The sequence below is a fragment of the Sardina pilchardus genome, chromosome 9 (assembly GCF_963854185.1).
Source record: "Sardina pilchardus chromosome 9, fSarPil1.1, whole genome shotgun sequence".
Classification (NCBI taxonomy): Eukaryota; Metazoa; Chordata; class Actinopteri; order Clupeiformes; family Clupeidae; genus Sardina; species Sardina pilchardus.
Genome location: NC_085002.1, coordinates 18645345 through 18669200, shown reverse-complemented (window position 1 = coordinate 18669200; position 23856 = coordinate 18645345). Strand labels below are relative to the sequence as shown.

The window sequence follows — 23856 nt, the reverse complement described above, 5'->3', positions numbered from 1 at the left end:
CTGCGGGAAATACGTTACTTTATTATTTTGTTTGAGATGAATCATGTTGAGGGGGAAAATGGGGGCTCTGTACTACCGGACATACGGTAAGGAAATGATGACGTCAGGATACACGCCTTCTCCAAAACATTTGGCGTTTATTGACTTGGAAGGTCATCAAGTGCGTCGTTGGTGTATGTAGGCACCGGGCTGTAGGGGCCACAGCAGTCACCCGGCTTCTGAGCTGAACAGGCGGATAAAACTCGCTGCTTGTTACGCTGGAACAATCCCGGAGACGGTAAGAGGCTGCATTTCCTTATTCGTGATACCTTCTGCAATGGCTAGCGGCTACTATCAAGAGTTAGAGGGCTAAACTGTTATAATTGGTTAATGCACTGTATGCCAGATCAAACACTGCGGCGTGTCTTCAAGTAGTGAATTATATCACTTTAACGAAGTGCTTAACATTTCATTTCTCACATTTTAAGCATAGTTAGTTCTATCCTCCATAATGGCGTAGACAGAGGGACCCTGTGATGCTGAGTACTCTGTTGTTACCGTAGCCGACAGTATCCATTTCTGAAGTCTGCGAAACTGAGTATATTTGGCGCGGTTTTGCTACACATGGTTCCTTAATTTACTTCGATCATGCATGGGCTTTTATTACATGACGTACACGGATTCGCTCCGACTGCACCTGCCCCAGGAGCTAGCAGCACTAACATCAGTATACGCAGCAGGTACACTAAGCATGAATCAGCCTCAGAAGCTGAGAAGTGGTGGCATGCAAGGGAATGAGCAAGCACCTGCCAAAACAGTTTTGCCTATGTTGCCTTTTCTTCCCCTTCAGTACTAGCAGAAGTTATGTTTTCATAGGGCAAAGACGTTTCCAAAGCCTACAGCTCAGCCCTTCACAACAGAGAGGTCATCATGTCTGCATGCCTTCAGCGAGAGAAGGGTTCAGCCAGCGGGGCTGAGACCAGGAGAACCGAGCCCCGAGGCAAGGAGAAGAAATGTGAGTGCGGTCTCTGCCTTTTCGATGCTTTTTCAATGCTTCCAACAGGGCTGACATTATAGACAGTCATGGACACTGAATGCAGTTGCTCTTGCCAAGTTATGCATATGATGAAATTATTATTATGCACCTGTCCTGTAAACATGATCGAGAGACCAGCAGAGATTTTACATCAGTGCTGTTGTTTTTGTCTCGCTTGAGCGAATGATCCAATATAGAAGTTGTACCTTAGTGCACCTGCCGCAGTAGAGGTAGATTTGGTGCCAACATTGTCCTGATGTTATCTTACTTTGCTGCATAACGAAATAGTCAAAAAGTTGATAGACTGCATAGTTCTGCTAAGGCACATAAACACATGTCTAATTATATCCTAATATGCTAATAATGTTAGTTGTAAACAACTTGGCAAGTCTTGTATCTCTCTGGAGGGACCAACAGCTGCGTTCTCCAGGTCTTTTCCCTCCAGGTCTTAAATAATGCTGTTTGATGTTGCAGCGTGTTTTGTCTTCTGCTAGCAATATATTTTTAGCCCTTTTCCCACACTCACCAGGACTGTTTAGAATGTCTCTCTCCTTACTCATTCTCTCTCTCTCTCTCTCTCTCTCTCTCATATTGACCTTGTTCCCCAACACCCCTCTCTCTCCCAGCATGGGCATCCTACATGACCAACTCCCCTACAGTCATAGTTATGATTGGCCTACCAGCCAGGGGCAAGACCTACATATCAAAGAAGCTGACCCGCTACCTGAACTGGATCGGCGTGCCCACCAAGGGTGAGCGAGAGGGCAGCGCTTAATATGTCTTTTAAAAATATGTGTAATGACCTGGCACTAGAGTAGCGATGACTGCCCTTGAAATTACATAATGACCACACTATGATCATGAATGAACCTCGTGGAGTTTTAAACTTGGGAGGATTCCATTTCCCCCCCCCCAAGGACAATGGCTCCAGTCTGTGTAGCTCTGTGTCACACAATACAAAGACAACTGACACAAGTCAATGCTCTTGTTTCTTTGGTTGTTTGGGGATGCATGTAATCTGTAAAGGCCTATTCTTTATCCGAATATTATTTGGGGACACAAGTGATATATCTGGAGTGCTCTTGTTAACATCACTATGTTCGCCTTGCAGTGTTTAATTTGGGCGTGTACCGTCGAGAGGCCGTCAGAGCATACAAATCCTACGACTTTTTCAGACATGACAATCAGGAGGCCATGAAAATAAGGAAGTAAGTTGTATACCATTCTACTGTATAGAAACCCTTTTCATACACTCAGGGAACATTCCAGAAACTGGCTGAACAAGTTGTCCAAGTCTCTTTTTTTTTCCAGTACAGTAGCTATTATTGTGGTCACTCACATGTGTTTGGTACACTGCAGTGCACACATGCAGTGGGCAAAAGGGCATTTTAACTCATTTATTCGTTTACTCATTTAACACTGTCTTCAACAGACTGAATGCCAAAGTCAAACAACACCTGTGAGTGTTACAGATGAATGATTAATAGTATCATGCAAATGGGGGTAACCAGAGATGGGGCTACACGCCACCTTTACATTCATACTTTGAAACATTAGACTCTGGCTCTTATCCATCTTACAATGCAGTTCAAGCTTAAGTTATTTCTACTGGTGTTCTCCTCATATCCAGACAAAGAATGTTCCTCATAGAGGAGTTATTGAAAGCCATGGCCATGTGGCCAGCCTTTATGTAGTGCCTTTCACACTCAGAACTAGATTGTCAGATGTCAGTGCTAGATGACGATCTTTCACATCTGAAAATTTACATTGTCCGATAACAGACACAACCCCAAAGAGAAGAGACAGTTAAGGACATGTGCTGGTTCTAGACTATTTCTGTTCTCAGGCTGTGGGGAAATCAATGCTCTCTGAATGCAGGCCAGATTTTGTGTGGCGAACAAAACGTGTATATTTGAAATGCTCTTTCATGGGGCAGTGCGGTGGCTCTGTACACGAGGTGTCAGGTTTCAGACGGTCGGCCTCTTTGCTGACAGGCAGGCTTATTTCCGCTTGGCCTCTCCTGTTTGCCATGCAGCGTGCAGCTGATCGGCTGATGCCATGTGTGTGCCCCAGGACTGTTGCTCTTCTCGATACTCTTAACACCTGGCATATTAACATTCACACCATCGGCAGAGTCTGTGCAGACAAACGTAGTGGTCTCCTGACACTGAATAGAGTGATACTGTCGCCGTGGGCTGAGGAGATCCTAGTACCGTGGCTAATAACGTGGAATCATGCCCATTTTATTCCAAATATGCCCCAATATTTCATAAGGACTATGCTACAGTGGACTACCCGAGCAAAAAAAGACCCTTGCTGGGGAAATAATGTTATAATCCCATACCACTTTGTAGCCACATGATCAGATTTGTTGCATTTGAAAAAAGCGACGCACTGCATAGCTCAGATTTCATCGGCTAGCTGAATTGCTCCAGGCTAGTATAGCCAATAATTGGTTGGTGTTGAGATATGAAAATAGTCTTTGATTGGCACCTACAACATAGGTGAATTATATAACTCACAGTTTAAAGTTTAGGGCACTGGTGTGTGTGTGTCAGTGTGTGTGTGTGTGTAATGGCAAAAAGTATTCCAAGCCCCTTAGTGACCTAAATACTCAAGCTGACCCTATTACTCCTGTTAACAAAAGTGTGCCAGTGGAAGCTGTAAAAGTTTTCCGCACAATCCCCTCCACTCACTGTTGAGCTAGGTCCAACAAAGTTGAGTAGTGCAGTTGAATGTGTAATAGAGCAGTTACTGTAACTTACTCTGACCTTCAAAGTCTACCCTATGCTGTATTTCATTGGACTTAAATGCATTGTTTGTGTTTCCCACAGACGGTGTGCGTTGGTGGCGTTGCAAGATGTGAAGGCCTACTTGAATGAGGAAGGTGGACAGATTGCTGTAAGGCCCCAGCTTTTTGTTTTCTAGTTTCTCGTCACCCAACCTTGAAGCACACATTGCAAGCGGGGATTCGTGACCAGTATCCCCTGATGGTTCTAATATGTGCTCTGTAATTGCTCTCCTCTCCTTTTGTAGAGGGAGAAGTCAATGTTTTAGTTCTCTCTGCTCTGTGTGTGCTAGATGAGGTCACGTCTAATTGGGAGTGGGCAGCAGTTAAATACCGGTATTGATCAGTGTATTCAGCATTCTCTATAATGCTCTGTAATGATCCTTCTAATGAGAGGATTTAGATGGTGAATGAGTCACAACACAGCAGAGTTGTACCCGAGAGGATTGCACAGGGAGCTTTTCAGTGTTTTTAATACAGACTGTCTTTTTGTGCAGGTGTTTGACGCAACCAACACGACAAGGGAGAGGCGAGACCTCATCCTGAGCTTTGCTGAGGAGAATGCGTATAAGGTGTAGTGCAGTTACTGTACTTTCAGCATCTTGGATTTATGATTCATGTAATGCCACAGTGTAACAAGTGTCCTGTCATGCCCAGGTCTTCTTTGTGGAGTCTGTGTGTGACGATCCTGAAGTCATTGCTGCCAATATTATGGTCAGTCCTGATATTTGAAAAATACATTTTAGAGTAGGTTTTAGAATGTATTCTGGTACATTGTTTATATCTTTCTATTTCATTTCAGTATGAAGTCTTGTGTCAACACATTCTTTCTGTTTTCTGCAATCCTTTTCCTGCACAGGAAGTGAAGGTCTCAAGTCCAGATTACCCAGAAAGCAACAGGGACAGGGTGATGGATGACTTCCTGAAGCGGATCGAATGTTACAAAGTGACATATGAACAACTGGACCCTGATGAAAATGACAAGTAAGATTCGGATGAGCAGTATTTTTTAGCTTATCCAGTACTATCATTGGCCGGGTTTCCCAGATTCGTTAAGAGGCTCTTAAGAGCTAAGAACTTCTTAGAAGCGTTCTTAGAGCGCTCCTAAGAAGTTCTTAGCACTTAAGAGCCTCTTAACGAATCTGGGAAACCCGGGCCTTGTCATTTCAGTTACTCTGGGAGTTTCAGCTACATTTACAAGTTGATTAACTTTGCAGTAATACGCACTGTACTGTAGCTATTATGTTTGTGGTTATCGCTGTCCTTTTCTGCTTCATCACCTCCGTTGTCTCCGCAGAGACTTGTCGTTCATCAAGGTAATGAACGTGGGTCGTCAGTTCCTGGTGAACCGCGTGCAGGACTACATCCAGAGTAAGATCGTGTACTACCTCATGAACATCCACGTGCACTCCCACTCCATCTACCTGTGCCGACACGGCGAGAGCGACCACAACATGCAGGGCCGCATCGGCGGGGACGCCGAACTCTCCCCGCGAGGAAAGCAGGTGCTCAAAGAACACTTTGTTTGTTTGTTTACCTCTGAGAATTGACTTCCCTTTTTTTTTTAAACTGACCCCTTGTGCTCATGGGGCAGCCATGGTGTACTGGTTAGCGCGTCGGGCTTGTAACCGGAGGGTTGCTGGTTCGATCCCCGACCAGTCCACCACGGCTGAAGTGCCCTTGAGCAAGGCACCTAACCCCTCACTGCTCCCCGAGCGCCGCTGGTTGGGCAGGCAGCTCACTGCTCTGGGTTGTGTGATTCACCTCACTGTGTGTTCACTGTGTGCTGTGTGTTCACTAATTCGGTTAAATTGGGTTAAATGCAGAGAACTGAATTTCCCTCACGGGATCAAAAAAGTATATATTCTATTCTATTCTATTCTATTCTATGAATGTGACCAGTAGTATCATAACAGTTTCCTGAATGGCTGACACCACTCTCTGTTAGCCTCATGGGTTTAGTGCATAGTGTCTCATTTTGTCATCCTGATCACAGAAACATAGACACCAACATAGACACGTATCTGATGGCGCTAGAACTCGCTCTTCTCCTGTCTTGCTGTAGTTTTCCCATGCGCTGCGCGACTTCATCGAGGAGCACAAGCTGTCGGACCTGAAGGTGTGGACCAGCCAGCTGAGGCGCACCATTCAGACGGCCGAGGAGCTGGGGGTCCCCTATGAGCAGTGGAAGATCCTCAACGAGATAGACGCTGTTAGTACTCACTCACTCACTCACTCGCTTCTGGTCGTCTACTGTAGATGGGTCCGTCCAGATCAGCGTGGTGAAAGGATAATTCAGCTTAATCTTTCTGGAATCTGAAATTCCGTAACCTTTTGTTGCTGGCAACAGGGTCTTGCTTTCTAAGGTGCAGGAATGTTAGGAATGAGTGTTGGAATATAACGCGATCTATTATCTCCATCTCATTAGTCATTTATTTGTCAGCGTAGTATTGGACTCATTTCAGCATAATTTCTCATTCAACAGTGTCAAAAAGAAAAACTCTAACAGTGCTTATGAAGTGTAGGCAATCCCCTTATGGATTGCAGTTCGGACAGCTGTACTTTAGCCCAGTGTTGATGACCAGAATGTTCTGAATCCAGACAAATAATAAATATTCAATGTGCAAAATGTTCAATCCAACCCCTCATAACTCGCTGTATGTGTATGCTGCAGGGTGTGTGTGAGGAGATGACGTACGAATTGATCCAGAACACATTCCCAGAAGAGTTTGCCTTGAGAGATCAGGACAAGTATCACTACCGTTACCCCGGGGGAGAGGTATGGATCCGCAGCAAGCTCACAGTCTCCTTATTCTGTGTCACCACACTTCAAACATTCAGCTGTTGTAAACTCTGTGTGTCTAAAGAAAGATAAACACACTCTCAAATGTATTCTTGTGCTGAGGGCGGCTGTTTGCCGAAACGCGTCCAAATTGTACATGCTGTCAGGATAAATAAAAGCACAAGAATACATTTGAGAGTGCGTTTATCTTTCTTTAAACTAGTTTATTTTCTTTTTACGCACCCAAAGAGTTTAACCTATAATTCGGAGTTTGAGCGCATCCGGCTTTCTGATCTGTAAACTCTGTGTGTCCCACCTCTCTGGCCGTAGTCCTACCAGGACCTGGTGCAGCGTCTGGAGCCAGTGATCATGGAGCTGGAGCGGCAGGGGAATGTGCTGGTCATCTGCCACCAGGCCGTCATGCGCTGCTTGCTGGCCTACTTTCTGGACAAAAGTGCAGGTGAGGTACCGCTACACTGCGTTGACGTTAAAGTTAAAGTTGATGTTTAGCAGACGCTAAAGCGACACAGGCTCGCCACAGCGATTTCGGGAATCAAATAGATTGCCAGTCTGTGATGTCACCAGTGCTCCACACCACACCGGTTAGATAAATAAAATGTATTTATCATATATCCAGTATTTACAGTAGTGCTTGCGATGACACCATGCATGTCAACCATTTGATCACTAAAATCATTTACTTTGTAACATCCATGGTGGATCTAAAACCAGTGTTACATAAGTATTGTGATAGATCACTTTTTTTTTTTTTTTCCTAATGAAGGGAAGTCATTAAAAAGATAAATAAGATGATGTTTTGGTTTTATGTTTAGATGACCTGCCCTACTTGAAATGTCCTCTCCATACAGTTCTGAAACTGTCACCAGTGGCTTATGGTAAGATCTCTGAGTGTTTTATTCTACTCAGATAATCCCTGATTTAATGAAAAGTTCATCTTATCTCACCTTCGTACCTTGATGGCCATTCCATTGTCTTTAGTCTGTGACCTACTGCTAGATATTAACGTAAACACATTTTACTCCCATCACTCAGGTTGCAAAGTGGAGACGTTTTACCTGAACGTGGAAGCCGTGAGCACCCACCGCGACCGACCCCTCGTAAGTCCCCCCTAATACCTCCAGGACACTCAGGCCTGCCACTGCTACATGTTCAATCTGCCATCTCCCTCTCTCAGCACACCCGACCTGTTAGTTACTGCACTGCATGTCAGCAAGGGTTACTGAACACACAGCCACTGCATAGCGACAGCATGCAGGGACACCGAGTAGCAGTTAGAAATGACTGTTTAGCATGTTGCTATCTATCTTCACTTACGTAGAATGGCCTGAAAGGCGCATGTATCTTCATTTCCATATCACAAATGTCACTTTAGTCACGGGGCTTAAAGGGACTTGGATACATGGTAAAGCTGCTAGTTAGATTTGTGTACCTTATTTTCAACTGTCCTTCTTTCTGTATCCAGTAACCAACATGTGGTTCAATACTTTTCTCCTCATGAAGCAAGCCCCAGATACCAGATCTCTTACCTCTTCCCACTATATAATCCCCTTTAAGTCAAATTGTTTCCTGTGGTCAAGATCCTCAACATTCAGTCATCTCATGGTCGACAGTCATCATGTAGAGTGGATTGTTGTGTGGCGTGCTGTTTACTGATGTATCTGACTGGCAGTGGCTCAGTTTTTAAATTCTGTTTTGTCGCCCGCTGGGTCTTGGAATGTGTTGTCCGTGAGTGAGGATACTGTGAGTGATGAATCATTTACTCAGGGAGCTCAGTGTGTGAGGTTTAGTTTATATTTTGCTTTGAGAGGGAGGGAGTGTGAGGGGGGGCTGGCTGAGAGGGCTGTGATTCTTCCTGCTTAACCCTCCTGGTGGTCTCTTCCCATCTTCAACCAGGGTAAAGTGCGAAGAGAGCCCACACCCATCCTGCTCCGTCGGAATAGTTTCACCCCTCTTTCCAGTCATGACCAGATTAAACGCCCCCGGCTCTACAGCGCCGGCAACCGGCCCTGGCTGCCCCTCGCCCCCTCCCCCTCTGCCCTGCGGTTCCCCGAGACGCCAGAGGGGGAGCTGATGCACCAACAAAGCCAAGTTAGTGTTTGACTCCTTGGGCGGCACTCTCGCTCTCTCTCCACAAAGTCCTTGCTGCCTACCTCAGCCTTTGTTGAAAACCTGATAACTTCTAACTCCTGTGCTCGTGCTTCCTTCGCAAACAAACCAATCCTTTCCCGCAGGTTCCACTTAACTCTCCCTGTGCCTCTGTCGTCAAGTGGAGTTAACCCTGTCCGTGATTGGCATGCCTCTTGAACTACTCTCCATTGGGCTTTGTTTTGTTTTCCCCCGGACTTCCTCTCATCCTAATTGCTTGTCCTGCTGTATCTCAATATCTGGGTTGTACTGTCTGCATGTCCTCTGTTTTTGCTCGGCCTGTTCCATATCTTGATATATGGCACTGGATGCGGTGCTTTCTTTTTTTTCTCTCATATTTTTTGGGCTCCTGAGATCTTGGCATCAATCAATCAATCTGTCACATTTAGACTACGCTGATGTCATAATGGTTAGAGAATGTGTGAAGTCTCCCTCAAGGTCAAGCAGAGGACACTGATCTTTAGTTTCCTGTGTTATAACACAAACAAACTGTAGTCCTCTTAAAGATCATTTGAAAAATCTGTTGTCTGTTTTTAAATCATATTTATCTACCACTTAAAGATAATTCTAAAGATTATCTCAGTTAAAAAAAATACAACACTAACTTAATGCGGCTTATTCACACATTAAACTGACACATACAGCACAATTACCACAGGCTTATGCTGCATAGTCGAGCCTGTTCGTTTGCTTGGCCTCATCAGTACTGTGCTTCAGCTCCTGTTTCCATTTCTATCTTCCTCTCTATGTCCCCCTCTACCTTCATCTTCACAGCCCTGGTTAGGAAACAGCTGTCTGTGAGTATTTTTGGAGACTTCCGCTGTGCTTCTCTCACTTTTTTAATCTCTTCTTTCTTAGCCTGTTGTGTGGTTTCACTCCTTCACCGGGGGTTAATTTCACACAAATGGTTCTCTAACTCTCTAACAGTTTTTTTTTTTTTTACCTTTTTTTTTTATTGCCTGTGTATCATACTACGATCATGTAGTTGATGATTAGCTTGTTGTCCTAGCCAGTTAGTCATCCATCAAACATAAATGTAAACATGAACTCTTTTCATCAAACCACTGTGGTTGCATCTGAGGTCTATGCTCACAACTATGCAAGACAGCACAAAAAATTATTTTGTTTTGTTAAAAGGTGAAGATGGAAAGTTTTGCATTTATGCACTGCCACTGACATGGGTATTTCCATGCCATAGATTGCTATGCATTGCTGTGGAATTATTTTTTCTATGTAGCTATGGCTTGTTTTGATTTTACTACGAATGTACTACTAGTACACCATCTGCATTAATGAATTCAGTCAAACTCACCAGATTGTTTGCTGTTCAATGTTTCTTTGTTGATTTGCCATGATTACGGGTGATGTCTGATTTAATTTTTTTATACTGTGTTGTGGGATTTTGCCATCTGTAGTGAAAGGATTTGTGTTGTAACAGAAAAAAAAGGCAAAACATTTTTAATTGGACAATAAGCCATTATAGCCAGGATTTTAATCATGTCAGCACAGCAGATTATGCTGCATTCTTCTCCTTGTATGTATACGATTATGTTTAGATTATGTTGATGTTTCTGTAACAGTTCATTCTACAGTTGCATTCTAGTGCTTGAATCTCAGCATATTAGTTATAATAACCTGCTCTTTTTCCTGTACCCAAAGAGGTAATCATTCCCGTCTTTCTTTCCCAAGGAAACCCTGTGTGAAGGAAACGACTCTGAATCCCCAGAAGAAGCTACTGACTGTGTCCGCTTCTGAATAGACCTGAAAGAAGACTCCCTGATACCTCCTTACCCACGATCAACTGACTACGCCTTGTGGGTCTCCTCTCTGTTCCTCCCGCCTCCTCCTCCTCCTCCTCTCTCTGTGGCCCTCTGTATGACATTACATATACATATATACATCAATATATGCATATTGGTATATAACCAGCCAGCATGTCAAATATCCACAAGTAGACAGCTGAACAGTCCTATGCATGTGTCCTTTACATAGGCCCTGGACTCCTTCCTCAAATGTAATGCTTTCATTAGTCAAGTGTTATCAGCTGAATGCCTTATAGCCTGTGACTACGCACAAGAAACATCAGTTGTCACAGAACTGAATGTTGGATAAAGCCAAGGGTAGCTGCTAATGCGCTAACTTAGTGTTCTCTGTGAATTCAGGTCTAGGTTCAGTCTTAAGTGTCTGTTGTTAGACTTAGACATTGATGAGCTGACTGAAGCTCTTCCAATCTTTAGTCTGTGCGCAGTTTATGGGCTTTGTATGAAACTAGATCAGGCAGTGGCAATGGCTGTGTTTTTAGGCCTATGCTGTGTGAACAGCTTTAACTGTGGCCAATGTGACTGTAGAATTTATTTGGCAATGTGTTGAAGAATTGGGATAGATGATTATGGTTATGTCTGATAAGACGATAGAGAAATGTCTCACACGCTTAAATCTTAGTGCAAAGACACCAAAACATCTCCATATGAATGCAACAACCTGCTTTGAATATTTATTTGTCTAGTAAAGCTAGAGGTTTGCATCACAAGTTAGCTTATTATATTTTTGAGGAGGTCTTATTGTGGGAATGCATTACAGGTTTGAGTCCATTTAGGGGCAGAGCAGGCTTACTCTACATACACTTGTACCTCATAGAAATGGACGACGCCGTTTTCAGAAGATTCTAGAAGTTTGGGTGACATTTAATTTTGGTCACTGAAAATGATAGTAAAAAAGGCTTCATAAAGTGATGAAGGGACCAAAAACCGTTGTCATGAGGGGGTACCCTTCCAACCTCATCAAGATGCGATCCAAATGACATGGATCAACATCTTGTGGAGGGTTTGTTTTTAAAAGAACTATTCATATTATTTAAGTTTGACGTGAACAGGAATATCTAATGAAATGCGACATATTTTGAGTAAGTAAGCTGACTTCAAAAACGCTGGAGGCGACACAAGCCATTTTACCTTTAGTTGAATGGTAGTGCCCCCTTGTGGTGAAATGACACTTTAGCTGTATGCCTACATCCTTAGAACAGGAACACAAGGCAGATACAAAATTTAGTGCACACCAAATACACCAAAACGTCACCATGATATATCTTCTCTTACAGTTGGCTACAAAAGGATATTATTGTGCCTTTCACAGCTCCTTTATCAGAAATCTCTTTTTATGTGCTCCTGATCTCAATGGTCTTGGAGGATATCAATGCTGTAGATTTGAGAGAAAATTTAATACACTGCATGAATTAGATTTGGCTGGGGTTGTTTCACCCTATGTCATTATACATTTCGAAACGAGCCTTAATCAAATTGACCAACACAGATGTTATGAAAACATTTTTTCACGGCTTGATTGTATTCAGATTTCAGATGGAAAATGTTTTGCAATTTTAAAGAAAACTCCATTCTGCATCAGATGAAATCAAATAACATACGTTGGGACTTCAGTTGTGAAGAATGTTCTTATGTCAAAAATTTGGCAAGATTGTGAGCGACTTGTTTTTGTAATACAACTGAACCCTTTGATATTAGAACCAGCAAAAGCTATATTAGATAATGTGTATGATATTTATAGAAATATGCCTTTTTGGGGGTAGCAACCATACTGAAGGATGTACATATGTTTGCACATTCGTGTCATGTTGAATTTTGCTACTAGTCCTGCAAAAACAAAGGAAATTTGAACTGGGGCCTACTGTTGCTCCATTGGACATTGTACAGTGCTGCTGTATTATGTGAGATTTGTGGTGCACAGATCGTTTGCTCAGTAAAACACTGTCTTGGTTTTGAACTGCATTTGAATTACTGTAGGGACTCTTGAGAGAACTTGACAGAAACCATTGATGTATCAATTGTGCTTTTTGTTGTACAAGCTGTGCCTCTGGAGAAACTGAAAGTACTGTGTCCACCTTGTGGCAATGCTTCTATTTGACTAATATACACTGAAGTGTTTGAGAGCACCTCTGCTGAATTGTGTCCTGTTAGGTGCCATGATGGTTTCAACAAGTCTGTCTTGTTCATTGGGTCACAACAAGTCAGACTTGGTCTGGAACTGTTGCTTTGTAACTATTGAATGTTGGAGTCAAGATATCAGTTTGTCAGGTCAATAACAACTGTCTCTGTGATGCTGAAACGCAAAAGCTCATAATCTACTGTAAAACCCAGATTTGTGTGTGTATGTTTTCTACATGTATTTTGTGCTGTCTCCGACGGGTTTAGTTAAGCTATGTTGTCTGTAGAATCACATTTATGGCTGTAATAATACAAATATAATCAGTATATTAAAATGATTAAAATATACCATGAGTTGTGACTTATTCTATGTCGTGGGATAGAGTGTAATTAATATACCTAATGTGTTACATTTAATATTTTAATTTACCTACCACAATGAAAGGGATGGTGTTATTTGCGTCATATTGTGTTCTTTGATGACGACGCATGTGAGTTGTCAGTGTGTAGTGTTGTTTGAGAGGAGAAGAGTGGTAAGAGGAACCGAACTTTCCACGCTGTGGGCTGAAATGATTGTTCGCTGTTTTATGTAATCACTTGAAGTGACATATTGGCAGCATTTTATTATGCTGATTACGTGTAAACTCTACGCTACAACTTCTTACAAGATATGATAATCTAGATGGCACATAGCTGGTTGGCTAGTTAGCCATAATTCAACAAGCTAACGCTAGCCTTGCCAGGAACGAGATAGATATCGATAGATATTTAATAACAAATGGGCTATGGTTACTTTAAACACAGGCACTTACTGTAGCTTCCAACATTCTTAGTTTACCACGGAACGTGTTTGAAGCGCAATTTGTATTTGCAAGGCTGAACACCCGCTAGCAAGTGTTAGCAGTATTTAGCTTTTTGAAGCAATGCAATGCAAGCCAAGCTTTTCTTTTGTGTTTTAGATCATGAGCTTGGGTGGCGCGTTGTCAGTATAGATTCAACACAGTCTTGTGTATATTAGGAACGAGTGGAAATAAACTACGTCTAGCTAGTAATACGAGCGTGGTATGATTTACGTGCCAATAGCATTTTGATCGTAGCATATTCAACTTCCCCATCTAGCTGAACTTTAGATAGCGTTTTTAGCAAGTAAGAAAGCTAGTTAGCTAGCCACCCAATGTTTTGTTCTGTCTGTGTTGTGGAATCAAGATTAGGCCTAGTTTATGTCCTGCAATAAACGTTATAGACGAAGAGCTTACTATAACACTTCACTTGCCTAAAATATTAACGTTAGTTTAAAAAACTAAACATTTCTAGGTGCATTGGTGGTTGCTGTGAACCCATTGCCCTTCCTGTGTGATCTACTGAAGTTAAATTCTGCTCTTAAATGCCCAGAGGCAAGGTCCTGTTACTGTTAAGCTATCATTTAAACTGTCAGTTTGGTCTTAACATTCATAAAAGCTGCATCATCACTAGGCTTCCACTTGTCAGCGTGGTTGTAATGGGTTTATTTAATTTGTCTCACATGCACACACATCCAATAGTCATCTGAGTTGGGTGTGCCTCTGTATTATTTTCGTTCTGTGCAGATTCAAAGGAGCCCAGGATGCTGCGTCTGCGTTGCAAGGCCAAAAATGGGACCCATCTTATGCAGGGCCTCACACACCAATCCTGTGTCCAGGAGCTGAAACACAAGGTAGAGGAGCTGACCGGGATCCCGTGTGATGTCCAGAAAATCATGGTGGGCTATCCTCCCTCTAGCCTTGACTTTCGCAATGGAGACGCCACCCTCAACGACTACCCCATCAAATCAGGTGCAAGTCCTTTATTCTAGTAATCTGCTGTTTCTTTGGCTTATTTGGTATTTCATGTTTAAGCCAGTAGGTTGGCTGACTGGAGTAAACTAATTTTATTCACCGGGCACATTTAAAATAGAACTGTTGCTGACCAAATGAACTATGCATTAGTTCTGTGAAAAGAGTGCTATACCTCCGAAAAGAGTGCTATACCTCCTCCACACATGTCTTATGGCAATGTTTCTTTTCTGTGGTCATCAGGAGACACTCTCATTGTAGAGGAGGAGAAGAACAAGCCCAAGCCCCAGACGACACCTACGCCTGCGGCGCCCACGGCGCCTACCAGTGTGCCCAAGGGCCCCACCCTGGAGAGCAGCGGGCCGACGCTCGAGCGGCGGGTGGTGCCGGCCGACAACTCCTGCCTGTTCACCAGCGTGCACTACGTGGTGGAGGGCGGCGTGTACGAGCCCACGTGCGCCCCGGAGATGCGCGGCCTCATCGCCCAGATCGTGGCCAGCGACCCCACGGCCTACTCGGAGGCCGTGCTGGGCAAGACCAACGACGAGTACTGCGCCTGGATCCGGCGCGAGGACACGTGGGGCGGCGCCATCGAGGTGTCCATCCTCTCCAAGTTCTACCAGTGCGAGATCTGCGTCGTGGACACGCAGACGGTGCGCGTGGACCGCTTCGGCGAGGACGCCGGCTACCAGAAGCGCGTGATGCTCATCTACGACGGCATCCACTACGACCCGCTGCAGAAGGTGGTGGCGGGCTCGGACACGCCGGCCCAGACGGTGTTCTCCACCACGGACGACGTGACGCTGGCGCAGGCCCTGGAGCTGGCGGACGAGGCGCGGCGGAAGCGGCAGTTCACGGACGTCAACCGCTTCGCGCTGCGCTGCATGGTGTGCCAGACGGGCCTGGTGGGACAGAAGGAGGCGCGGCAGCACGCCAAGGAGACCGGCCACACCAACTTTGGGGAGGTGTGAGCGTAGAAGCAGAGGGAACAAAGGGATGGTCTGCTGATCTTACCACCAAGCCCTGCTTTCTCTCTCCCCACCCCCGCCCCCACCCCCACCTCCTCCTCCTTCATAACCACCAATAACGTTACCTATTCCCACCCACCCTCCTACTCACGTAACCTCCCCCACTATAGAGCACCTGCCTCAGACCCCTCACCTTCCTCCTGCCCCCGCCGCACCTCACGGCTACCCGCCCCCAGTGTGTGCTGTCCTCTACCTCACATTGCCCAGCAAAAGCCAAGAGACACTCCCCTCAGTCGCACTGTCTGGTCCCACCACGTCAGTATTAAAAAAAACGATCGTCCTCCCTCTTCTGAGGTGAAAGACTGCTGTTTCAGTGTTTCCTGTGGTGTCTTAGTTCTCAGAAATCAGCTCAGTATTGTAAACTAACACAGAGACACAAACACACATGTATAATGGTGGACCATGTTTTTTGGTTTGAGCACGTAGGCTGACGAGAGAGGTTTCTCTTGAAACCAAAACAAACAAACAAACACACACAACTTTCATTCTCACACAGAATGCCTTTATCGAAGCATCTCACTACACTGCTGTGGCACTACTGCAAAAGCCCTTGTGGTTGTGTGTTTGTATGTGTGTGTGTGTGTGTGTGTGTGTGTGAGAGAGAGAGAGAGAGAGAGAGAGAGTGAGTGAGTGAGTGAATGAGTGCATTAATGAGTGACATTTTTTGTCATGTCTTGGACTCTTAAGAGCCTACTTGACATCCAGGTTGGAAGCTCTACACAAGTTCTCAGTATCTGTTGGTACACTAATTGCTGTTACTTGAAAACATAAAACAAAAAAAAAGTAGTCACTGAAGATCAAACTGAGTATCTTAGTTAGAAGATGGACAATTACTAGCTTTAAGTGGCATCATTTGTTTTGTATGAAAGGACTTCTTGATTTTTTGTTTGTTTTTTATGTTTACTTGACAAGGGATTACTGAATCTACCGTTTTCTTTGATGCAGACCACCGAGGATAGCAATGGTGCTACAATTTAAAGTTCTTATTGTATTGATTTTTTTTTTTTTTTGTGAATGTTTGGGCTTGGCTATGATGCAACATGAACCAGTAATTGGTGATGGCTTGATTTCAGTGTATTGTGACCATTTTAATTTAAACATTTTCTTTCAGATTACCAAAAGATGTCATGCAGGACCTTTTGCAAACTTGGATGAAGTGATTGTTTTGGGTTCTGATTTTAAATCAGGGGATAATAAAGAGTGATGGTGGTTTGAGTGGTGTATTTTTAAATTGATATACTTTAGAATGTATACTAAAGCTGTTGTTGGAAAATCTCAAATGTAGATGTACACACTGAATACATTTGCAGTCAGGTACTGTCAGCAAAGTGGTCTGTTCTCTCTTCTTTTATTTCACCAGCAGACATTTCTGAAGACCTTTTCTGGAAATGGTGTCACTGTGTCGAAGGCTGAATAGTAGGCCTATGTGCGAAAGGGCCCCCACCTCTTTAGGTCCAGAGTCCCTATGGGTACACGACGGTCATAGTGCGTTTAGTGAGTCAACGTTTGCGCGCTTTCTGATGTCGACCAAGAAGTAGGCCATTGTGTGCTAGTAACTTCATTTCTCTTGATCAAAAACACTGACCTCTAATAATGACCTCCGTAATGCATCGTCGAAATAGGATTACCTCTTGATTCACCACTGGATTAGACGAAATGTTATTTTAAGTAACGTTTGTCACTAATTCCTTGATTAGAGTAGCCAGTCTATTACAGGAGAGATGTGTTTGTTGATATCTTAATTTGTTCCGTAGCTTACAGTTTACATTATTATAACGTGATAAAGTTGGTTGTGTAGGCAATATCAAAGTTTCAGACTAGAAGGTTACGACCAAATGGGTCTTTGCAAAATTACCCCATGGAAAACTTTAGCCTACATAGTTGGCAATGTGATTTGGAAACATCTGACTTTGTTACATTTTTTCTCTCATCTTTCTACGCATCCCATTCATAATAGTAATATACCCCACGTGATGTTTGCATTTTGTCAACTAGACAGGGCAGCGCAGACAAACACCCGGATCCTGATTGGTTGCTGGCAGTAGGTGGGAGGTGATTGGTTGGAATCTTACCCTAGGACTCCAGACACCCGTTTCCTACAGGTACCGATCACAAGTAGAAGTGGAAAGTGGTCAGTCATTAGTCAATGCAGTCTATAATTCACCAAGAGCTTCAAAGAAAAGGTAGGCTATATATCATTATGTTAAGTGTATACTAATTGTGTTTTTTTCAGCATTTCTGTTTTGAATCAAACAATAATTTCAGCATTAAGGTAGGCTATGCACAGTGCATAGTTTATTTTTGCCTTATAGCCTACGCAACTGATTCTGAGCACTTAATGGAGTTCCAGTAGTTCTATTCTAGTCTATGCATAGGCTAGGATGGACATCAACCCTTTAATTGCCACGTTTATTCATCAGTCAATGGAATGACCAGCAAAAGACTTCTGCCATTATTTGTACGTCTAATTATTCACCATTATTACCGCTATTACAGTCCTCTTTTGCTTAGGCAGGTTTCTCTTCAGATGAGGCAAATTTAACCACTGCGCCTCTAAATTAATAAGCTATGTTTCAGCCAACCTACAGTGGGCTATATAATTTGTGATAGCAATTAGGCATTGATATTGCCTTATATGGTCATAGCCTAATAGGCCATAGAACAGGATGCAAATTATATGACTATATGGCAGTATGGCTATCTTTTATATGGTGCAGCTTGCACCTGCAACCATACGGGAAACAATGAGATCAGACGTCGGTAGAAGCTTCTGTGCGATAACGACGTTCATTTTCTGTCTGGTGAAAGTCGTGGGGACTAATCATTAGCTGGACTGGTTCAATAAACTAACTCTGAACTTCAGATAGCCACAGCAGTATCTCTACAACACGTAGGCCTACACTAAGGCCATGGGGTATAGGTAGCCTAACAGTGACAGGTGCACCACTGTACTTTGGTTAGGCTATCTGTACTTTTGGAGTTTTTATTTTTGAGAGATTCCTTTTTTTACCTATTACTCAAATTCACATGGGATGCATAGCATTTCATTTATATGTTCAGTCATGTAGGCCTATGGCAGGCTATATTGTGGCTCCCAGTGTGGCTCACTGGGCTACAAACTGGTGTGCGGATACTTTTGATCTTTTTGTATTACGGCTCTTGAAGATCCTGCACCCGGGCAAAATTGACCTAGGATGTGCGTGGGTATTCAACTTTTATCAACTTTTAAAGGCTACATTGTGGGCCTGAAAAACCTATGTAGCCTATGGTAACTGCAGAACTGGTCAACACCTGTAAGTTTATAACTCTGATTGACACACTGGTGAGCAGGCTCCTAAGCGGAAAGACTGTTTCATACAGATTGTGTAATGTAAAAAACGTCAGTGAATGTTATCTTCATCTTGGTCATATTCAAATACAAACCCCAGGGAGCGTTTCAAGCTAAGTGTTGTTTTACATAAACTGCCCTGTGTGGTGTTGAAAGAAGGAAACAGGCAATCACATTTAGAACACAAGTTGTATTGAGCAATCTGTTGTCCCTCTGTGTTGAGGCTTAACCCTAGCCCATTCATTAAATAAAGCAGGTTGCACACAATTTAAATTATACTGGCCATTTCACAATAGCATCTCCAAACTTAGACTCTAATGCTGAGGCCTGTGGGGTAGGCCCCCTAATCTTCATCCTGTTGGCCCATACTATAGGGAATCAATTAGTGTAATGTACTCTGTAAATTTGATATGTTGTTGATTCTTGTCTGATATGTTCTATATGTTTCGGCGATAACTCCTGTAATGGGCAGGTAGGCATGGCAGGATTGAGTAGCCCATGGCTGTAAACAGTGCGCTAATTCATGTTGCCTTCCATTCATTCTAAACCTGATCCTGTTAAAGTGGCTTAGTGTAGCGTGTGGTGTAATCTGAGTCACGTGTGGTTAGTGGAGTAATCAGCTAAAAACCAACTGAGATGCAGACTTAGCTATGATACACATCTCACTTCTCCACATGCACCTGACACATTACTGTAACACAGGACCACTGTTGCCGACGTAACCCTCCATCGCAGAGGTATGTGGTCATAGCTTATTTCTCTTAGTTCTGTGGGCTGTGACTTTGCCACAGTATGGCCTACTTGTTTTCTTTGTTTTCTCTCACATTCACCTGGCCATTTTGGCTTTAGTTCTCAAAATTATGTGGTCTTTTAGCTTACAGACAGCTTTTTGCATTGAGTTGTTTTGGGGCAGAGTCCATTTTGAGCTGGTTAAGATGATGCAGGTGAAGATGATAGCCATTAGATATTGAACAATTAGAATTAATATTAGTAATAGAAATAATTCACAGTGAATGTTTTTTATATGCTCACATTGTTCATCTGCAGTGTTATGTGTTTTTTTGTGTGTACATTGGGAGGGAGGGATAAAAGCAATTTATGTTGAAGACGGAACATCAATATCATGGATCAATTTGCATTTCAGAGGTGTCCATTTCTCGCAAGCATTTAAAGACAGAGCATAAATAAATACCATGGATCAGTTAGCTTGGTGCAGGGTTAACTGGAAGAATTGTTTCAACAGAGGATATAAATGCAGGTCCTGCTTATTTTTGTATAGCCTATTCTCCATGTCAGACACACAAGCTGAGTCACACTGACACACATAACTATTGAGTTCCGTACGTTATCTAACACCCACTGATTTTTTCTGTCACAGCTCCAGGCATGTGTCTGGCTCTTTATACGTTTTCGCAATCAACAAACCCATTTTCGCAAGATGCCGAGAAGTGACACCTGGCCAGGTGGAGTAGCGTTGGACACCATGAAAGAGATGGACAGTGCGGGCAGCTGTGACAGTGTCGTCAGCTTCAACTCTGGATTTGTGAGTGACCTCATTGTTTGACACACAACTATACAGAACTATAGTATAAGTTTAAGTGTATTTAACAAGACTCATAGCTGATATACTCCTGCTGAATTGATCTGTGATATCTAAGGTTCAGCTGTGCTATGACTGGTGACTTTGGCTGTGTCTGCCAGCGCCAATCAATAAATCAATAAAAAAAAAAAAAACTTAGATCACAAAAGGTGAAAGTTTAGCTGGGCCACTTTGTGACAGATGCAACATTCCTATGTGGTTTGCCGCACTATTTCTGATATTCCCTGCATGCGTTTCCAGAGCGATGACAGCCTGGAGCACCTCTCTGCAGAGGAAAGAGCCTGCCTCATGTTCCTGGAGGAGACCATCGAAGCCCTTGAGACGGAGGAGGACAGCGGACTGTCCAATGACGAGCCAGACAGTGTTCCGGCGCCAGGGAACCTGGTCACTAGAATGGCGAATCTCTCTGCCTCCATGAGCCACAGCAAATTAAAACACGGTGTGTGTTAGTCACTGCCACACTGAAATAAATATATGCTTAATGTTCATGTAATGATGACTTAATAGGCTAGGAATGTGCCATTTGGCAAAGTGCCTTTTATGATGAATTTGAGAGGGTTTTTTTTGCATTTCAGAGGTGTCCATTTGTCACAAGGCAGAGCCTGTGAACAGAATCAGCAAAGATCACAACCAGATCCTGAATTATCTGGTTCCCACACCTCTGGTCCTGGCCAATGGGTCCACCAATGTCCTTTCCAAGCCAAGGAGGGGTTTCACACCAAAGGGAGGAAGCTCCTCCAAACCTGTGCCGGCTGTGACCAGTAAAGCATCGCCGGCTCACCCCACCATCCCCTCTGAGGTGAACGTGGTGGTGATCCCACCTCCGCTCAAAGAGACCAGCAGCCCGGCGAGAGCCACTGACCAGCCAGCCCCGCGGGAGCAGAGGCTGGCCGAGTGTGCTTCCCCACGGGGCCCGCTGTCGTACGAAGGCCTGGTGCAGCTCCGCAAGACGGCCTCCATGAAGAAAGCCCAGGAGGCCTCGCACACCCCAGAGAGCCAGGCTAAGCAGCCCTCTAAGCCAATTAAACAGATTCTGCTTGACGACGGGAGTCCACACGGCCAGAGCGACCAGTATGGCGTCAGAAAGCCCAGCCCTCCCACTGTGGCGCCGAAACCGAAAAAGATCCCCTCGAATGTCCCCACGAGTCCGCAGACGGACAAGACTGTAATGAATCCTCAGAAGGTCAGGATGGAGGCGTTGTACAAACTGGGGCTCTTGAAAGATCAAGAGGCGTCCACAGCGCCTTGTCCAAGTCATCAATCGAAATGGGTGCGCCCACCTGTGTGTCCGCCTCCTCCTCCTCCACATCCTCCTCACCCTCCTCATCCTCCCCATCCACCTCATCCTCCTCCTCCTGCTCATCCTCCTCCTCCTGACCCTTGTTCAGTCCCGGAGCCGCCCTTCTGCAAACCACCTCCCGTACCTACCACGGCACAGCTCAAAACGAGGCAGACGCACTGGACGAGTGGCGGGGCCCACCACCACCGCTCCCTGAGCGACGCCACATCCGGCGCTCAGCCGCTGTCGGTGAAGCCCGTCACGGGCAAGTCGGCCACCCTGGAGCGCTCTGGACCGGGCCTGGGCAGCTCGCTGTCCAGCCACACGGTTTCATCAGACAACGGTTACAGGGACACCAAAAAAAACAACCCCCCGGAGTGGACAAACAACAATAACAACAGCGTCCTCCACAACAAGCCCCGCTCCGCAACACTGGACACGACCAGAAAAGACTGCAAAGACAGCGGACAGAAGGACGGAGGCTCTTCCGCGTCATGGAAGTCCCTGGAGTCCGGAGTCAAACGTCCTGTGTTGAGCCAGTCAGTGCCCCACAATGTACTGATGCTGCCTCGCATGGGTGAGGACCGGCGGGAAGCCCTGAGGAAACTAGGGCTGTTAAAAGACTAGACGCCATTCATTGCCCTCCCCTCTAAAAAACTACATTTCCCAAAATTCAAAGGTTTATGTGGTGTGTTCAAAAGGATCCCAACAATGTTGTTTTTTATCGAATGCACAAACTACAAACTACAGTTCAGTCATGTTTGGTCAAGAGGTCTCTTTAAACAGTATCATAAAACAATTAGCTGCAGGGCATATTGGTTCAAATGTTAAAGGTGCATTATGAGTTTTTGGGAGGCATTGTGCCTTGTTTTGGGAGGCCCAGTGCAAAATAGCACTGCCCTGTATATTTATGGTGTGAAATCTGTGTGATATTGTACGGCTGCAGAGAGATTTCAAGGAAGAAATAACTTGTATTCATTTATCACACTGCAATAACAGATGCATTTAGTGTCAGGTCTGAAGTTAGCAAACTGCAACAGTACTCACGCACATCTCAAAACCCCTATTATTCAAATAGTATGTAACACTTAAAAGGCACTTTATATGAAATGGGACATTTTCAATGTAGACATGGCTGCTCTGTGACTACCAGTATCAGCAAGGACAAGGTGGTTTGACCAGTCAGGCGTTTGTAATTTTCTGTCAGCCATAGACAGTGTTATCACAGTTTATAAAAAAAAAACCCTCAACATTCAGTTATGTCCCTTTTGCCACCGGCAAGAGTTTCTGTAGTGCTCAAGTTTCTCAGTGCTCAGTCTTCTTCAATGCGGCATCAAAGGTCAGATTTCCACAGTCTTTACAGCAAAATAAAATGGTTGTTGTTCTGCTATTGACTGTTTATCCATTTGTGGTTGCTCAAGTATGTAATGTGTAAAAACCAAAAAATGTTTCACAAGCCTCAGATTCCTGGATTTGTGGCTTGACCCAAATTGCTCACTGGAGTAGAATAATAAGGTGGATAAGGTACAAAAGAAATAAGAGCTGCTTAGTAAGAATGGTGCATACTCGGGGCTTTTAAATTGAGTTGTGTTTCAGTCTCTAGTTTTTCATAATTTATTGACTTACTTCATTCTTTTCTCCTCCCCTCACAAAAACGATTTGAGTGGCGGCAAGGAATTCTTTAAGAGTGCCGCTTCAGTACCTGAATACCTTTCTCTTAGTTTCTGTCTGCACATTCTGTCCAAAGGTCTCTCATTACTTAAGTCTCCCCCCATAACACACACACACACTCACACACACACACACTGACCCAACAGCCAGGCTACTCATCTTACACGCAGCACACCGGCATTTGAGATCTCTTGTCAGCGAGCTCCACATTATCAGATTATCCTGCTGTGTGACCGACCACTGACACGGCAAAGTCAAACCGACCACCGACTCCCATCAATCACCAATGCTGCCCAAGACCACTGACCTTAGCGACACGTGCAAGGTGTGTGTGTGTATGTGTGTGTATGTGTGTGCACGTGTGTGATCCATCACCTGGTCATAACATGATTTTGTTGTCATGACAGCAGAGCAGGATGATCTGATAGCGTTGTGATATGATTGGGCCGT

General features: G+C 44.2%; 3 protein-coding genes across 4 annotated transcripts; all 3 read left to right on the top strand.

The window, feature by feature from the left end:
* Positions 1–144: 144 nt before the first annotated feature.
* pfkfb2b (6-phosphofructo-2-kinase/fructose-2,6-biphosphatase 2b) lies at positions 145–13037 on the top strand. Of its 2 annotated transcripts, XM_062546105.1 has the most exons (18): positions 165–277; positions 686–719; positions 856–994; positions 1642–1767; positions 2127–2223; positions 3850–3916; positions 4301–4375; positions 4461–4517; positions 4663–4787; positions 5101–5308; positions 5869–6015; positions 6478–6582; positions 6916–7045; positions 7419–7481; positions 7639–7703; positions 8500–8694; positions 9526–9548; positions 10441–13037. In XM_062546105.1, exons 3-18 carry the CDS (start codon positions 910–912, stop codon positions 10508–10510), a joined length of 1638 nt encoding a protein of 545 aa, XP_062402089.1. In that variant the 5' UTR covers positions 165–277; positions 686–719; positions 856–909; the 3' UTR covers positions 10511–13037. The 2 variants fall into 2 exon arrangements, with proteins under 2 accessions (XP_062402090.1, XP_062402089.1); XM_062546106.1 differs by lacking the exon at positions 686–719 and having other exon boundaries at positions 145–277.
* A 143-nt stretch (positions 13038–13180) lies between these two features.
* yod1 (YOD1 deubiquitinase) lies at positions 13181–16856 on the top strand. The gene is made up of 3 exons (XM_062546107.1): positions 13181–13222; positions 14276–14500; positions 14744–16856. Exons 2-3 carry the CDS (start codon positions 14293–14295, stop codon positions 15469–15471), a joined length of 936 nt encoding a protein of 311 aa, XP_062402091.1. The 5' UTR covers positions 13181–13222; positions 14276–14292; the 3' UTR covers positions 15472–16856.
* Positions 16857–17629: 773 nt separating this feature from the next.
* zgc:158258 (uncharacterized protein LOC791186 homolog) lies at positions 17630–23112 on the top strand. Its single transcript, XM_062546104.1, has 4 exons — positions 17630–17711; positions 20235–20399; positions 20697–20895; positions 21032–23112. The coding sequence occupies exons 2-4, from the start codon at positions 20295–20297 to the stop codon at positions 22360–22362; spliced, it is 1635 nt and encodes a 544-aa protein (XP_062402088.1). The 5' UTR covers positions 17630–17711; positions 20235–20294; the 3' UTR covers positions 22363–23112.
* Positions 23113–23856: the final 744 nt, after the last annotated feature.

Bases quoted from the DNA above. Each gene is read 5' to 3' on its own strand.
- pfkfb2b (XM_062546106.1), top strand. From the start codon at position 910: ATGTCTGCATGCCTTCAGCGAGAGAAGGGTTCAGCCAGCGGGGCTGAG. The intron at 1,768-2,126 runs GTGAGCGAGAGG...TTCGCCTTGCAG, and splicing joins GATCGGCGTGCCCACCAAGG to TGTTTAATTTGGGCGTGTAC. The intron at 5,309-5,868 runs GTGCTCAAAGAA...GTCTTGCTGTAG, and splicing joins TCTCCCCGCGAGGAAAGCAG to TTTTCCCATGCGCTGCGCGA.
- yod1 (XM_062546107.1), top strand. From the start codon at position 14,293: ATGCTGCGTCTGCGTTGCAAGGCCAAAAATGGGACCCATCTTATGCAG. The intron at 14,501-14,743 runs GTGCAAGTCCTT...TGTGGTCATCAG, and splicing joins CGACTACCCCATCAAATCAG to GAGACACTCTCATTGTAGAG.
- zgc:158258 (XM_062546104.1), top strand. From the start codon at position 20,295: ATGCCGAGAAGTGACACCTGGCCAGGTGGAGTAGCGTTGGACACCATG. The intron at 20,400-20,696 runs GTGAGTGACCTC...ATGCGTTTCCAG, and splicing joins TCAGCTTCAACTCTGGATTT to AGCGATGACAGCCTGGAGCA. The intron at 20,896-21,031 runs GTGTGTGTTAGT...TTTGCATTTCAG, and splicing joins CCACAGCAAATTAAAACACG to AGGTGTCCATTTGTCACAAG.